This window comes from Diceros bicornis, chromosome 2 (assembly GCF_020826845.1).
Source record: "Diceros bicornis minor isolate mBicDic1 chromosome 2, mDicBic1.mat.cur, whole genome shotgun sequence".
Classification (NCBI taxonomy): Eukaryota; Metazoa; Chordata; class Mammalia; order Perissodactyla; family Rhinocerotidae; genus Diceros; species Diceros bicornis.
The window spans coordinates 58,071,532-58,088,722 of NC_080741.1; the positions used below are offsets into that span (position 1 = coordinate 58,071,532).

The 17,191-nt window shown below is 47.6% G+C and overlaps 1 protein-coding gene across 6 annotated transcripts in view; it reads left to right on the forward strand.

The window, feature by feature from the left end:
- Positions 1 to 17,191, forward strand: part of FLNB (filamin B) — a 135,897-nt gene that overhangs the window by 108,240 nt on the left and 10,466 nt on the right. For all 6 annotated transcript variants that reach the window (XM_058561924.1, XM_058561933.1, XM_058561942.1 and 3 more), the window contains 12 exons: positions 609 to 711; positions 1,392 to 1,532; positions 4,099 to 4,227; positions 4,950 to 5,123; positions 6,051 to 6,209; positions 6,508 to 6,711; positions 7,770 to 7,922; positions 8,029 to 8,151; positions 11,235 to 11,501; positions 12,119 to 12,256; positions 13,280 to 13,395; positions 16,600 to 16,732. In XM_058561924.1, coding sequence (XP_058417907.1) covers positions 609 to 711; positions 1,392 to 1,532; positions 4,099 to 4,227; positions 4,950 to 5,123; positions 6,051 to 6,209; positions 6,508 to 6,711; positions 7,770 to 7,922; positions 8,029 to 8,151; positions 11,235 to 11,501; positions 12,119 to 12,256; positions 13,280 to 13,395; positions 16,600 to 16,732 — 1,840 coding nt within the window. The remainder of the gene's footprint in view (positions 1 to 608; positions 712 to 1,391; positions 1,533 to 4,098; positions 4,228 to 4,949; positions 5,124 to 6,050; positions 6,210 to 6,507; positions 6,712 to 7,769; positions 7,923 to 8,028; positions 8,152 to 11,234; positions 11,502 to 12,118; positions 12,257 to 13,279; positions 13,396 to 16,599; positions 16,733 to 17,191) is intronic.

Below are 17,191 nucleotides of genomic sequence, written 5' to 3' on the forward strand. Positions count from 1 at the left end.
ATTGGTTTTTCCCCCACTGATCAGTCCATCACAATGATCCTCGCTTTCTCTGTAATGAGACCCACCCATGTCATCGTACACGCTCCACGAATTGCCAGCCGTCATGTCTGTGATCACGCTCGGCGCAGTTTGTCTCCATGTTTAAAGAGAAAGATGGACCGCTGTCTTCAGCCCTCCTGCTGACTCTCAAAGCCGCCACTTGCATATTCGGTTTCTGTTCAGGGCGAAAGCCATCCGCTGCTAATTTCTGCCACTTAAAACGCACCTTCTTTTCCAGGCCACAAGCAACTAAACCTTTCCCGGTGGAGCCTCTTGGGACTCATAGACATTGCTGTCTCTCACTTTTCCACTTTCCCATGGGCGCTGCTGGGAATTTTTCAAGCAAACTCCCTAGTGATTTTTAGCAATTGGTCAGCATGACTTCTCTGATCCCTCAGGTCTACTCTGGGCCTGGGGCCAGTGAGACAGAGCCCGTCCTGCATGGGCGGCCACATCCCCAAATCCCGGCTGCAGTGACTTGCAGAATTCCCAGTTGCTCTGCCCGTGTAGCTTCACTAGCCCACAGTGTTGTCCACTTTACCCCAGTGACCGCTGCTTCCTGTTTTTAGGTAACCGAAGAGGCCTATGTCCCAGTGAGTGACATGAACGGCCTGGGGTTTAAGCCTTTCGACTTGGTCATTCCGTTTGCGGTCCGGAAAGGAGAAATCACTGGTAAGCATTGTTGTGAAAGCCGTTCTCACTTGCTCACACTAGCTGTCCAGAACAGTGCCCAGGAGGTGGTTCCACCTATCCCCCGGCGGGGGGTCCTGAACCCGGAATCCCTGGTTCTTGGCCCTACAGATTGCAGAATGTTCTGTGTATACATGTGTTTCTCTGAAGAGGTGGTTCATTTATGACTTGCATTACATCCTGGAGAGGGCCTGGGATTCTCTCCAGGTTAAGAACTGCTGTGTTTAGACACATCTCAACTATCAGCTTCCTGTTCCCCCTTTTTCCTGCCGCTTTTCCAGATATGGATTGACACTGAGGTGTACTATACAAGGGTTACTTTTTCTCTCAGCTGCCTTTTAATGCCTGCTTTCTCTTTGAGTTGACACTCTACTGATCCTACTGGTCTTGTGGTCTTCCCTAGTGCTGTTTGAGCTTCTAATTTGTCAGTTGTAGAAAATTCTTTACTTATGAGTTGCCTGCCGCGTTTAGGGAAAGCAGAAGGGAAGAAAATACACGCAAATAAATCTCTGTTTCCTGTTGTGAGACTTGGGTGTTTTAGGCAGCAGCAAGTGTTCTTGGATCTGAAAGGCTTTATTTTAAAGGCTGCCCATGAGTTTGTGCTCAGCTTCTCTGGGGAGGTCACTGGTGGCTCATTGGCCTGTCTCCCTCTGCTCCAACAGGAGAGGTCCACATGCCTTCTGGGAAGACAGCCACTCCCGAGATTGTGGACAACAAGGATGGCACGGTCACCGTGAGATATGCCCCCACTGAGGTCGGGCTCCACGAGATGCACATCAAATACATGGGCAGCCACATCCCTGGTGAGTTGGGCTCTGCGCCTTGGCTGGCACACCCTGCAGGACTCCACGACTCAGGGACCTGACCATCTGGAAGGTTTGCAGACCTTCAGTCAGCTGCTGTGGGGAAACAGTTCTTGGTGGCAGGTTTAGGAAGGCGGTGTTGGCGTCCCTATGAAACCAAAGAGCCTATGACCCCAGTGGATCCAGCTAATTTTCAGAAGCAACGATGCAGCTAAGCATCCTGGGTCATAGTGCAGGCCCTTGGGTCTGTGATTGTTTGTCTTTATCACCACGCCGAGTGTGGCCAGAGGGTAAGCCTTGAGAAAAATGTGCAGCACATCAAGGGACTTTCCAGCCTGGCCTACGTGGTGTGGCGGTTTGGGGCGGGAGAGTGTGTGAGAATGAAGGCAAGCTGGCTTATTGTCACACTGCCCTTGACAAGGAAAGCCAGCTCAAGTTTCATGTCCATCAACCAGCACAGTGTTATTCTTGTTCTTTTTTTTATTGTTTAAATAGTTCTTTATTTTTTAATTTAGTATTTTGAGTAGGCAACATATCCACATAGTTTAAAAATGATGTAGAGAAAGATTTCCTTCCCACCCGTAACCCCCATCTGCCCTCTCCTTGAACCTGACTGTTGTTAATTTTTTATGTTGGATTTCAGAATATTTTTAAGACTCTACAAACAAATGGGAATACAGATTTTAATCCCTCCTCCTTTTTTACATAAATAGTAGCATACTCTACACATTATTCTGTCCTTGCCCTTTTCATCTGATATATCCAGGAGAGCCTTGTACATCCAAATAATAGAGCGTGTTCATGGTGTCCCACCATTTGGATGAACCGTTACGTGTGTAACTATTTCCCCCATGGGAGGACGTTTAGGTTCTTCCCTACCTTTTGCCATCACTAGTCGTGCTGCAGTGAATAGCTGTATATCCATCATCTCACACTTGTGAAGGTGTGTCTGTGAGATTTAGTTCCCAGAGGAGGAATTGCTGGGCACAAATACAGGCATCTGTCATTTTGACAGATCTTACCAATTGCCCTTCCTCGGGGCTCTTCCAATTCACACACCCGCCAGCAGTGTAGGAGACACCCACTTTTCTGCGAATTTGCCAGTGGAATAGGCTACCAAATTTGGGGGTCTTTGCCAAACTGATAGCTGAAAAAATGGTGTCTCATCGTTGCTTTATTTGTATTTCTCTCATGAATGAGATTGAATAACTTTCTATGTGTTTAAGTACTGTTTGTATTTCTTTTTCCATGAACTGAACGTTTGTATCCTTGGCTCGGTTTTTCTATTTGGTTATTGGCCTTTGTCATATTGGTTTCTAAGAGCAATTTAAATATTGGAGAGATTAGCCCTTTGTGATAGGAGTTGCAAATATTTCTCCCAGTTTGATGTTTGCTTTAGTTTATCTGTATATATGCACATAATATTTGGTTAAAGCAAAAATGTATTACCTGCTTCTGTTTAAATATTCTAAAGATACAGATGTAGAGAAAGTAAAAAAGCCCTTTCTCCCATTTCCCTTCTGTTTCCTCTGCTGGTTTTCGGATGTTTCTCTCTGTACCTACAGACATGCATACAGTTTTGTTCTGTTTTGTTATTTCTGTTTGTTTTTTGATGAGGAAGATTAGCCCTGAGCTAACATCTGCTGCCAATCCTCCTCTTTTTGCTGAGGAAGATTGTCCCTGAGCTAACATCTGTGCCCATCTTCCTTTATTTTATATGTGGGACGCCTGCCGCAGCATAGCTTGATATGCGGTGCGTAGGTCAGTGCTCAGATCCGAACCCACGAACCCTGGGCCGCCCAAGCAGAGCACGTGAACTTAACCACTATGCCACCAGCGGCCCCTGTTCTGTTTTGTTTTTAAAGGAATGGGATAATGGTATTAATATTATAGAGCAACTTGCCTTTTTCTCTTTTTAATGGGACACATTATGGACAATATCTCCAGTTAGTATACACAGGTCTCTCTATACACAGGTCTCTGTCATTGTTTTTAATGGCCCACAATAGACCAATGTTGACTTAACCAGCCCCCTATTGTTGGACGCTGGGGTCTTTTCCTAATTTGCATCTGACCACCATGGAAATGGCAGTGGAAATGGAAACATTTGCTTGGGGCTGGGAGGTGGGCATGGGTAGGGAAGACCACGGGGTTGGGGAGGGGGATGGATTCCTAGGGGGGGACTCAGGGCCTTTTGAGAGGCAAATCAAGGCAAATGGCCTTCCCAAAAGACCTTTCCAGCTGTGTTCTTTCTAGTAGTGGGTCATTGCTCCACAGGGTCAGCTGTTTCCTCCTTATTTGTCGGGTTGAACTGGATTCCCCTGCTTTAGTCTCCCTTGAGTCTGGAGCAGCCTCGGAATTGTTTTTCTTGTGCAGTGATTGAGGGAGCCATAGTGAGTAGACCCCCTTGGGTGTCCTAGGATGGTGAGCTCCACCAGAGTCTCCTTTTGCCTTCCACTTCTCCACAGGGGGCGCCACGCCTGCCTGCTGTTAGGTGAATGTTAAGACACCGGTTGTGCGAGGTATGCATTCTCCCCAATTTTGTTTGTGTTCTTTGCAAACCCAGAGAGCCCGCTCCAGTTCTATGTGAACTACCCCAACAGTGGGAGCGTTTCTGCATATGGTCCAGGCCTGGTTTACGGAGTGGCCAACAAAACTGCCACCTTCACCATCGTCACGGAGGATGCAGGAGAAGGTACTGTGTGGTTTATGTGGTTATATGCTTCCAGCCTTCCATTGGGAGAGTTCAGTGGACACGATTCCAGGGTAGCTTTTAAAAATAAGACTGTTAATGGTAGTATTTGTCTTATCTCTTCTCTCATATAAATCTCTTATGTAGAGCTGCTCTGTCTTCTACCCAAAACAAATTTTTTGATGTCTTTTGTGTTCTGATTGAAATCAGATTCATGCTATGAAAGTTTTATGTGACTTGCCTGAAATTTAAGTGTGTTTTGGTAGATGACTTTTTTGTGCTTTTGCACATGTACATACATCTATAGGACCACATGAGTTATTTAATGGCCCATTCTAGGGAAAGCTCTGTGCCCGTGCCACTGTCTTCACAGAGGTTTCTATATTTGTGGTGCTAATGGGATTTCCAGGATGGCACCCAGCGCCAACCAGCAGTGACAGTCTGTGTGACTCTCCTGTACTTGTGATTGGTGTGCAGGGCTCCGTCCCATTCTTGTCCCACGCATCCGGAGGAGTAGAGGGAACTTCAGATGGTGTAGCGTCTTGCCACTGGGCACTTTCACCACGTAAATTGCTTTGTTCTGATCCACGCCCCTTGCCCGCAGCGCACGTGACATATGTCAGTCTGATGTTCCCGGCATCAGGCTACCCTGGATGAGTTGTTACTTCTGTTGAAGCAAGGAAACACTGTCCCTGATGGCCCTCCCTCCCTGCTCCTGTTCATAGGTGGCCTGGACTTGGCGATTGAGGGGCCCTCAAAGGCTGAAATCAGCTGCATTGACAACAAAGATGGGACGTGTACAGTGACCTACCTGCCCACCCTTCCAGGCGACTACAGCATTCTGGTCAAATACAATGACAAGCACATCCCTGGTAGCCCCTTCACAGCCAAGATCACAGGTACGGTTGCCTGGCTTGTTGGGGGCTTCCCGGTGGGAGGTGTGGCTGTCCCAACAGCCACTCTCCCTCTCAGAGCAGGGCAGTAGGCTAGGCGTCTGTTTGATTTAGGTTTCACAGAGACTCTTTGAGGAGGAACCGGGGCTGCAGGGCCAAGTGGACAGGCTAAATTCCTCCCTTAGCTGGTAATCCAGAGAAAAGCAAGCATACCTACCATTTGGAGGGCTCTTATTTTATGCCAGTCTGACTCCAGCTTATAAATAGCAGGCCCTCAGATAGAGGCATTCAAATAATACTTATTGCATGAATAAATGAGCTCAGAGATGCCCTTCAGCATCACTTACTAGATAGATGTTCTCTCCATTTTTCAGATAGGAGAACTGAGGCTTGGAGAGAGAGTGGCGTAACCAAGTTCACGTGTGGGTATTCTGGGATTCAGATTGAGGTTATCTGCTTCAAAGCCCATGCTCCTAACCTCTGTTGTGCTCGCTGTGTTGGGATCACGCTCTCAGTGGGTTATAAAGAAGATGCGCAAGACAAGGTTCTTGCCCCTGAGGTGTTTAGACCTGTCTGTGAAGCAGCCAGCAGTCCTGTGGGGAACATGATGAGCGTTTACTTGAAAAATGCCCAAGGGGATGGCAGGCAGGTGGCAGGTGCCTTCCACCAACAAAGATTCCTTTAAAAAGTGGTCCATGAAGACTCAAGCCTCCAGTTCTCACCAGCTCCAAGTCTTCCCGTTAACCAGGCCTAAGTAGAAATCATTCATTTTTGGTTAGGTCTGCTCATTGTCCAAAGCATGTTTTTTTCACTTAACTTTGGGTAGTTAATGCTCACCTGTTCATCTGTAAACTGCATGTGGAGTGAGCGCTCCGGAGAGCAGGGTGACCACAGGTAATGGCAGCTGTGTTGGGGGGGGCTGGTGTTTCCTAGATGACAGCAGACGGTGCTCTCAGGTGAAGCTGGGCTCTGCAGCTGACTTCCTGCTCGACATCAGTGAGACTGACCTCAGCACCCTGACGGCCAGCATTAAGGCCCCATCAGGCCGCGATGAGCCCTGTCTCCTGAAGAGGCTGCCCAACAACCACATTGGTGAGCCCAGGCTGCCTTCCTGGCTGGAGCTGGGACATCTTGGGTGGGAGATGGGGATTCCTTCAGTCCTTTACTGGGATATGGTAGCACACTGGAGTGTGATATGATAAACCTGCTGGGTCATATGCGTGATAAAAGTCCAAGTGCGTTGCTGTATGGTGATGTTGACCACCCTCTTGGACACTCTGGGTTGCCAGAAAGTCAGGAAGGAAGTCATATATCCATTCTTGCAAGTATGTCTCTCTCCCACTTCCTCTCGTTCACCCCCTTGCTCACCCCAATCTGTGCTCTGGTCCAGGCATCTCCTTCATCCCCCGGGAGGTGGGCGAACACCTGGTCAGCATCAAGAAGAATGGCAACCATGTGGCCAACAGCCCCGTGTCCATCATGGTGGTCCAGTCCGAGATTGGTGACGCCCGCAGAGCCAAAGTCTATGGTCGTGGCCTGTCAGAAGGCCGGACTTTTGAGATGTCCGACTTCATCGTGGACACAAGGGATGCAGGTCTGTGGGGCGGTCCCAGGGGAAAGGCCCAGAGCTTGCGGGAACTGTCTGCTTTTTGCTCAAGCTGCCTCATCTTTTCATCCTACCAACTCCCTTTTCCTTCTGAGCATCCTTCAAGCTGTAGGTCCTTATACCTGCATTATCTTTTAAGCCCCATGACCATTGGTGAAATAGGTATTATTTTTGTTTTCTAGATGAAGAAACGGGCTCACAGGGTTAACAGCCCCATCTCCTTCTGCCATTTGAACCTAGAGCCACTAAAACTCACAGATCTCTCTTTCATTATCTTTACTTCCACATTGTTCTCAGCTTCCCAGGGTCTCTTGGACTCATCCCAAGCAAAGAATGTTTGGGCCAGCTGGCCAAGATCATGTTCAGCTGAGCAGTGCTTTCGTGGAAATGAGGCATCTCACCCTGTTTCCTCTTTGAGATGGTTTGAATTAGGCTGAGCCTCTCCAAACTGCACCACATCCCAGTGTCATCTCCCACCTCCTTGAGTGATGGCCGTACTGATGACTTCTAGACAAAGTCACAGTCCCAGGGGAGAGGGCTGGGGAATTTCTGGTCCTGATGGGCTGATGCTTCCTATTGTTTCCTCATGTAGTTAAACCTTCAGATCTTCTGTCTTAGTGGTTCCCTGGCTAGACATCTGGGGCAGCTGGGGGCAGTTTAAAAATTCAAATTCTTAGACCTGCGTTGGGCGATAAACCCCCGAGGCAATGCATGCTATTTTTAGAGGCATGTGGGCAGAGTGTCTTTCCCAGTGGGTTCTGCAGGACAGGTGCTCTGCAAGATATTAGTAGATATTAGTAGATAGGCTCAAGAAAAGGGTTCTGTGGTCACAGCCACATTCACCAGGTTATTTCACTACAGGATTTCTCAGAGCCTTTAACCTGCTCCTTTGCCCAGGGCTCTCCATCAGGGGCCACAGTTTCTTTCTTTCTGCTGTCTGGAAATAGCAGTTTGCATTTCCAGGGCCAAATGTCCTTTCTGCATGCATCGAGCTCCCCCTTCCCGATGAGCTGCTGTCACAACAGCCCTGGGCTACTGTGTTGCAGGTTATGGAGGCATATCCTTGGCGGTGGAAGGCCCCAGCAAAGTGGACATCCAGACGGAGGATCTGGAAGATGGCACCTGCAAGGTCTCCTACTTCCCCACTGTGCCTGGGGTTTACATTGTCTCTACCAAATTCGCTGACGAGCACGTGCCTGGTATGTGTGGTCCCCTCTGCCCTCCCTGGCTGGTGCTTGGGTTTTCTGTAAGTGCTGTGTACCACGGGCTCTGGGCTGCTCGCGAGGGCCTTCTTGGATCTTGCAGGGAGCCCGTTTACTGTGAAGATCAGCGGGGAGGGAAGAGTCAAGGAGAGCATCACCCGAACCAGTCGGGCCCCGTCTGTGGCCACTGTCGGGAGCATCTGCGACCTGAACCTGAAAATCCCAGGTGAGCACGAGAGGCTCATGGGTCAGGGCAGTGGGCACCATTGGAAACCAAGTCCAGGCACAGCCCAGAATGTACTGTCCAAGTCCCTTATGGGTGACTATTTTATTTTTTAAAATTTCAATTAATTAATTAATATTTTTAATACATATTTTAACAGAGGCCCATCTAGGAAAAATAAATGTTTACCTGCTACCTTTTTCTTCTTCCAAATGAATATAGCTTTATTGTGTCACATGGGGGAAAAATAGATGAGCTTTTAGATTTTAATTTGCTGTCTGTTGAATAGAATAATGTCAGAGAGAGTGCTGGCCCTGCTGATGCCAATATCTGGAAGTATTTAAGAGGTGTCAGCCCAGAAGCATCCTTCTACTTTCCATTCATCTCTTTCGTTTCTAAAATTAGAATGCGAGCTGTGCTGCAAGGCTGGCTGGGTGGGCCACATCCAGCCCTTTGGCGGTGAATTGTTCCCCATGGGGCCGAGTTAGCCAGTAAATGGCCGTAGTCTGTCTGAAATGTGGCCCACGTTCTTTTTATAAAGAATCCTTCCAAAGAGAAGTTGCCGTGTGTGTGAAGGTTTTCAGGCCTCTCTGTCCAGAAGCTGGCACGTGCCATGGAGTTATAAATTCGGTGGTGATGGAAAATCTAGATAGTCTTCAGATGAAGCTCAGGTTATGATCTGGAATGGGGCTGTTTTTCTTTCACTGCCTCTCCCGTCTTTCCTAATATGTTGCATATCTATTTACTCAGCTTTCTCAGCAATACTTGATGGGTTCTTCCTGTGTAGACATGCCGGTGGTCACGCATGAATGTGGTAAAAGCCTCCTTATTTTAGTGTCCACACAGAATCACTTAAAAAGAATGTATTTATTGTCATCATAAAAAGTTTATGTGCTCAAAAATGGGGGAAGTAAGTGTCACCTCACATCCCACATCCAGGGAGATTGTGGTTCATGTTTGAGGCACAAAGCTGGACCCTGGCTGCCTCCATCCTATCCTCATGGACACACGGGCCCGGTTTCAGATCACAGTGCACTTCTCACTCGCATTGTGGGCATCTTTTTTTTTTTTTTATAATTTTATTTATTTATTTATTTTTCCCCCAAAGCCCCAGTAGATAGTTGTATGTCATAGCTGCATATCCTTCTAGTTGGTGTATGTGGGACGTGGCCTCAGCATGGCCGGAGAAGCGGTGCGTGGGTACGCGCCCGGGATCTGAACCCAGGCCACCAGCAGCAGAGCGCTCGCAGTTAACCGCTAAGCCACGGGGCCGGCCTATGTGGGCATCTTTCCACGTCAAAACATATACTTCCAGGGCTGGCCTGGTGGCGTAGTGGTTAAGTTCACACGCTCCACTTTGGTGGCCCAGGGTTCACAGGTTCGGATTCCAGGTGCAGACCTACACACTGCACATCAAGCCGTGCTGCGGCGGCATCCCACATACAAAATTGGGAAAGATGGGCACAGATGTTAGCTCAGGGCTGATATTCCTCAGCAAAAAGACAAAGATTGGCAACAGATGTTAGCTCAAGGCCGATCTTCCTCACCAAAAATATATATATACTTCCACCTCATGTTTTTAACGACTACATAAGATTCCATTTCATGTCTAGGTGCACCCCCATCCTTCATTCAGTTTTCTCATTTCACATTCACTCATTTCCATCCCTCAACTTCTATAATCGGTGCTCTGTGACATTCGCCACCATGTGCTCAGGCTGTCGTCACACTGGACGGATGCCCAGGAGTGGGATTGCTGGGCCAGTACTTTTCAGGTGTTGCTACACCTTGGCAGAATGCCCTCCAGGAAATGAACTGGTGCCCATTTCTCCACTTTCCCACCAGCACTGGGCACTGTCTTTCGTTCTCACTTTGACCAGTCCGATGGAAAAATATTATCCAATTTTCGGTTTCATTTCTCTGGTCACTAGTGACGTGGACTGTGTTTTCATTTGTTTCCCATGTCCCATTTTGGAAATTATCTGTTCTGTTCTCTTTGCTTATCTGTCTCTTACCTTTGTGCCATGTGGACGGTTACCCTTTCCTTTGAGTCTCTTCTGGCTCTTGACTCCTTTTTACTCTTTCAGTTACTTGGTACCAGATGACTCTGGGTGAGACTCACTTGTACCCTCATAACATAAATGATCTTCTCTTATGGTTAGAATGGAGCTTCCAGACATCCTCAGGACCCAGACCACGTGGGGTGACCCTCTCCTCAACTCCCTTCCTTCCTCTGTCCTCAGGGCTCAAAGCCATGAGCTGCTCAGCCCAGATCCTGTAGGGCTGGCGAGTGCAGTTTCACGTGGCTCCAGGTGATAGCATTACTCGGTCATCCGGCATGGGGCACACCTGTCTCCACCACATCAGTGCAGGCGTGGTTGTTGGCATGGCATGAGCACCTCAGGTGGAGCAGATGTGGTCTGCTTCTCGGTGTTGGTGACCCGAGGCATCGCTTTTCTGGAAGTGTGGCCTCTGGTCTTCAGTTCGCTCAAAGCTTTGCTCACGCATAGTTTCCCCTTTGCTGTTAGGACCAACGTGTGTTCATCTTTTTCTCTAAATGCGTTTTGTCTCATTGCCCAAAAGAAATGCCAAGGCTTCCTGACGGTAAGAGATGATGGCTCTTGCACTTTCTGCCCCTACCTTCCTATGGAAAAGAGCCCCTGTAAGCATGACGGATGGCCACATGTCGCCTTTGGCTTAGAAACGTCTGAGCCATCGTAGTTTTTATTTACGTGCTGTAACCATCAGCTCAGGCTCTGGTTTGAAACTGCTGTGTAGAATTAACTCAGCTCCAGCCAGGAAGGCTGTAAAAGTGCTTGGTGGGGCAAGAAGTGTCAGTGCCCCTAGAATGTTCTCTGCACTGGGTGGCTGGAAGAGACCTGCACTCTCCATGTGGGCCACAGCCACCCAGGGATTTGAGGGAGATGGGAGGGCAGGCATCCAGCCCAAAGGGGAGGAAGCATGAGCACCCCCCACCGCCAGGCTGCACCAGCTTGCCCTCTGCTGCTTGCCCTATGTGTCCTGCTCTGCCTCGGCCCTTACCCTAACCCTCCTCTCTTTCTGCAAACCGCCTGTCCCCTTTTCAGAAATCGACAGCAGTGACATGTCAGCCCACGTCACCAGCCCCTCTGGCCGCGTGACCGAGGCAGAGATTGTGCCCGTGGGGAAGAACTCGCACTGCGTCCGGTTTGTGCCCCAGGAGATGGGTGTTCACACAGTCAGCGTCAAGTACCGCGGCCAGCACGTAACCGGCAGCCCCTTCCAGTTCACCGTGGGGCCGCTCGGCGAGGGGGGTGCCCATAAGGTCCGGGCGGGGGGCCCCGGCCTGGAGAGAGGAGAAGCGGGAGTCCCAGGTGAGCATCCCGGGCAGGCTCTGCACTTGAAGAAGTTCCTGCAGTCTGTTCTCTGTTCTAGAAAGAAGACTTTGTATGTGTGGTTCTGATGGGTGGTATTAACGGGCAGTCTTTAAAACAAGGCTTCTGTGGCTAAGTATGTTTGGAAATTGCTTGCTTACCCAAAGCTAAACAAGTTTCTTGCTGAGGGACTTCTCAGGGCCTATAATTTATTAGTGTGCGTGTGAGTCTAAGAGAGGAACAGAGTAATAAAACTTTGCAGAGCATCTTGCAGGGCTAACATTCTGTGGAATATGCTAGAATTCTACAAAACTGATTGTGAAAGTCCCTCCCAGTGATGGTTGCTGGTGGGAAGATCTGTGGGGACAAAACTGAACATTCTCATTTTTCTCTCGCTTGGTTTGGATGTATTCAAGAGATATCTGATTTCCCATGAACTTAGTGTAATCCTGGATGGTACCTGGGAAATGGGATATCAGTGATGCTCTTGCTTGGGTTCTGCTCAAGGTTAGAGGAAGAGACAAGGACTGGCAACAAACATAACCCGGCACTAAGGTTTCAGGAAGAAGAGGGGCCTGTACCAGGCTCTGTCACTAACAGGTGTTTCTTTGTCTCAGCCGAGTTCAGCATCTGGACCCGGGAAGCAGGCGCCGGGGGCCTCTCCATCGCTGTTGAGGGCCCCAGTAAGGCCGAGATTACATTCGATGACCATAAAAATGGATCATGCGGTGTGTCTTATATTGCCCAGGAACCTGGTATGTACTCAAGGGCCAACTGAGGACGTCTTCCTTGTTTGGGGATGGTTGGGTTGTAAGGACCAGAAACCCATCATGCTAACTTAAAGAAGAGATGAATTTATCTGTGTGGGCACATGGGAGCACCTCCTAGAAATCCAGTTGCAGGAAATCCAACCAGGCCTCAAAGGGGCAGGAATTCTCATTCTCCTTGTCTTGTCCTTCTCTGTCAGCTTCATGCTTTTGTTCATCTGCGTCATTCTTTCCACCGATCAGCCTCTCTCTGTCCACCCTCAGCCATTGGCTGTGTGGCTGCCTCGGAAGAGTGGCATCTGGGCTCTGAGCTCCGAGCAGGGGTTCTTAACTTTTTGTGTCCTTTTGGCATCTGGTGAAGCCTATGGGGACTGTTCTCAGGATAATATTTTTAAACACATAAAATATATCAGATTACAAAAGAAGTCAATCATATTAAAATATTGTTATCAAAATCTTTTTAAAGAAACAAATATGAAACATAGCAAAGTATACACATCTTCATTAATACATTGTCATAAGATTTGGTGACAGTCTGTTAACTACCTTAATTTCAAAGTAGTGATGAGTGTAAATGATATGTCACAGTATAGGTAAAACTGTGAAGTGATATAAAAATATCTGATTTTTGGTAGTGACAAAGTCACAAGTCTTAATGTGCTGTGGTTTCTTGTCAACATTTCTCAAGAAAGGAAATGCTAAATTTCAGTTAGAGGTTAGTGAAAATAAAGTTGTAATTTTTTCCAAGTTTCATGGATCTCCTGAGTACTAGACACAGGCCCTTTGGGGGGACCCTGTGGGCCCAGGTTAAGAATTGTGCCCTCACGCAACTAAGAAAGTCATATTGGCCCAGCCTGAGCCAGGCGACCCGCCCTGAACCAGTCAGCCACGGCCGTAGAGGAGGGCAGGGTCTCTAGGAAGGCATTTTAGCCCTAGGTAAAGAAGCAAGAGGCCACTCTGCAACCACCTTTCCAGAATCTCTGAAATGATGGAGCTTTCCTGTCCCTGCAGGTAACTACGAGGTGTCTATCAAGTTCAATGATGAGCACATCCCTGAGAGTCCCTACCTGGTGCCAGTCATCGCGCCCTCCGATGACGCTCGCCGCCTCACTGTTATGAGCCTTCAGGTGAGACGCAAGGAAGCATCCATCTCCTTGGCCACAGGCCAACCAGTGAGACCCTGGACTCCTGAGGCCGCTTCAATCCCCCCTTTAGTGTCGAGGGCGCCCCCAGCACGTTTTGACCACAGATGTTGCCAATTAGAAGGGAGCTTTCCTGTGGCGGAGTCAACTCCCCACACATTTAGGATATGAGACAGTTGGGGCAAGCAAGAACAGCCACCGTCAACAAGATACCTCAACGTTTGGGGACAAGTTTGTTTTTTAAATATTTATTCTAGAGAAACAAAAGAAGCCTGTTAATAATTGGTTAAGGGATAAAGAGGGCTTTCAAAACAAAACAAACACAAACTAACAGTCTGGTTATGTTTAACCTGCTATTGTTGGCTTCCTTTTCCTTAAGAAAGTCAATTGCAACATATTTTATTATGATGGTTTATTTATAATAAATGTGCAAGACACTATGTTAAGAACTTTATCAGTGTTACCTCATTAAATCCATGCAACAGATTGGTGAGTAGGTTTCTCTTGACCCCATTTTAAAGATGGGAAAACTGAGGTACAGAGAAGTTATGGCTGCTGGGAACTGGCTAGTATAAGGCAGAGTGAGGTCTTTGGCCCCAGAACCTGTGCTCCTAACTGTGGCCTCCTTAATCCCCACCCTGGCGTTATGGCAAGTGGTTACATAGTCTAACCTATTGGGATGCCAGGAAATGCACCTTTTCACCCTGTCTTAAGCAGGCCACTTAATTCAAGGTTGCATTGGAGCCTTCAGGCAAACTAACACTGGGGACGCCTTTGGATCTTTGCTCAGGACCCTGAAAAATAATTAGGCGTCTGAATCAGGAGGAGCAGTTCAGTTTTGGAATAACTCCAGAATCCCAAAATATGGTTTCTGGTTAAAAGAGTTTCTGAATAGCCTTCAGCTGCCCTTAGTTCTTGAAAACACTGGATTGATTAAAACCCAATCTCGTGTCTCAGATTGGTGATATCATTGGATCTAGTTCCATACACTTGGTTTACATTTCAGAGTCTAACCTTACCCGGACGGGCGTTAGGACTGCTGGTTGCCCCACGCATCAGGGAACCAGACAGAACCCACACCGGAAGCACGGTCCACAGATTGCAGAGGCCTCACCTGGAGAGTACCAAGGGTTCTGACTGGTCACTGTGGTGTAGATGTTTTTCTTGTGTTTCATTTAAAGGCTTCTTAACAGAAGCTCCTTTATGGCCAACTTAACTAAAACCTACGGAGGGAGATAAGCCAGCACTTGTTGAGGGCAAAGAGCTGCCCTCATGCATCTCGAAGATTTCTTTCGGATCTTCCGAGGCGTTTATCTCCCTCTTGAGGGTTTAGTGGCAAGCGGATTCAGGTAATGTAAGCATTTCTGTCCAAAAGGACCTGGTTTGGAGACGTTGTCTCCAGAAAACTTTTCTGTCCAGTCCTCTCATCACAGTTTGGTTGTAAATATTTATTTCAAGAAGTATTCAGTAAGCTGTGTGTCCATGAAGCTTTTGTAACCCGCTGCTACAGCAGGAGGGACATGTGTGTCAGCTTCGTCCCCTGTTCTTCCCGGGCCACTTGATGCCGAGTGATATGTAAATTATTTATCGGAGATTTCCTGGAGGTCTGCTCGGCCACATCTGGTGCTGGTTAGGAAAGAGAGGCGTGTATTGTTTTGTCTTGCTTTTGAGGCTTTTTAGAAAATTGGAGTCGGCTGGCATTTTGTGGAGGAGGGGTGGTGGGATGGGGGTGATCTGGCGATCAAAGACTCCTTAATTCTGTGTTCAGTCCTCTCTCCCTGGTCTGTAGCCTCTAGGGCAGTGCAGTCTCATAGGAGGTCCTGCAACAATGGAAATATCCCACATCTGCGATGTGCAGCATGGTAGCCACTAGCCCCATGTGGCTATTAAGCACTTCCAGTGTGGCTGGCGTAACTGTGGAACTGAATTTTTAATTTTGTTTAATTTTAATTGATTTCAATTTAAATATACATAGCCACATGTGGCTAGTGACTACTGAATTAGCACAGCTTTAGTGCCTTGCTGCTAAGATGTGGTCCTTAGACCTGCAGCCTCAGCATCGCCCAGGAACTTATTAGAATCCTAGAATCCGAGGCCCCATCCCAGACCCGCTGAATCAGAAGCTGCATTTTTACAAGACCCCCAGGTGCTTCGATTGCACATTAATTGCGAACCCTGCTGCTTTAGAGCTGTCGTCTGAAGAGTGACGGTCCAACCAAATTTACATCAAAACTGCTGGCCTGTAAAATTTTGCTATTCAGGATTGGCCAATCTTAAAATATCTTAAGCATCTAAATTTCTAATCCCCTCCTCCCAGAAGAGGCTGTACTTACCAAGACAAAGCATGGAGAATGAAACTGATCCAGTGAAGAACGAAAGCTATACTTCTCTCTGTTGCTTTTTTTTGGGGGTACAGACAACTTCTAAATGCATATTACTATTTAACAATAAGCTGACATTTTTGAGCCTTTCTATGTATGGGCCAGGACCTGTGCTGAGTGCTCTGAATGTGTAACTTCATTTCATCCTCACAGCAGCTCTCCGAGATAGATTGGGTTACTGTGCCCATTTTACAGATGAGGAGACTGAGACTCAAAGGGGTTAACTCAATTATATAGCCAGGAAATGGTAGTAACCTCAGGTCCTGCTCATTCTTGACCACTGTGCAGTCCTGCCTCCCTTGCACGTGTAGCCCTTTACAAGTTTATTAAAAGTTCTCCCCATTCCTATCTTTGAGATAAAAATACAGCAGTGGTATAAAACTTTGTTCATGTTAGTGGGTGTGTGGTTTTGTCAGCTGCTGGGCTTCTCCTAAAAGGTGAGGCCGTTTTTTTTTTTAATCTGGAAGATGCTGGGTTTTCTGGCCTGTACAGATGTTGTTTGGGATGCTGAAACTATGGTCCTGTTTACTGGGATGTCTCAAGTCTCCAAACCCAGTAACCATCTCTTCCAGCCTGAATCAAGATGGTTTGGGTACCAGACCGTGCAGATGTGTGTCTCTGCTGTCTTATATTTCATGCTAGAAATGTGGAATGACCCACCTGCTCTTCTGTTGTCACGTATTATATGGATAAACATTCTGGGTCCATTTGCATGAGAACCGTCCCCCAGAGTCCCCGGTCGGGTCAGTGTGTGCCACTGAGCAGGGATGCCAAGGGCCATAACCTCTCTAATGTATTAAATTCTCAGGAATCGGGATTAAAAGTTAACCAGCCAGCCTCCTTTGCTATAAGGTTGAATGGGGCAAAAGGCAAGATCGATGCAAAGGTGCACAGCCCCTCGGGAGCCGTGGAGGAGTGCCATGTGTCTGAGCTGGAGCCAGGTAAGTGGGAGGCCGGTGTGCGGGTCCCCGACCAGCACCTCCCCAAGGAGTGTTCCTGCAAACGTGCACCCCGAGGCCAGCGAGGCTTCAGATTCCCTTTGTGTTGTTGCCAGACACTGTTTATAAATTAGGTATAAACATTTGCCAGGGACAGGAAGCTACTTTGGGATTTAACACCCCTTCTTCTTTTTTTCCCCACAAATACTGCTTTATTTTCTGTTGTTTTTCAGATGTCCTTTTACATTACATTCATTGTGATTTTCTTTCATATTGTAACAAAACCTTACAGATTTTTATTATATTGTTAGGACATGAATAAGTACACTTTGACCTCACTTTACTCTGAGGGAAAGGTCAATTGATGTTCATCTGTAAATTTAAATTTAAAGAGAATCTGGGTCTCTAGTATGCTTAAAGCATAAGATTTTCTTGTCTGCTGCCTTGATGTATGGAATTCTC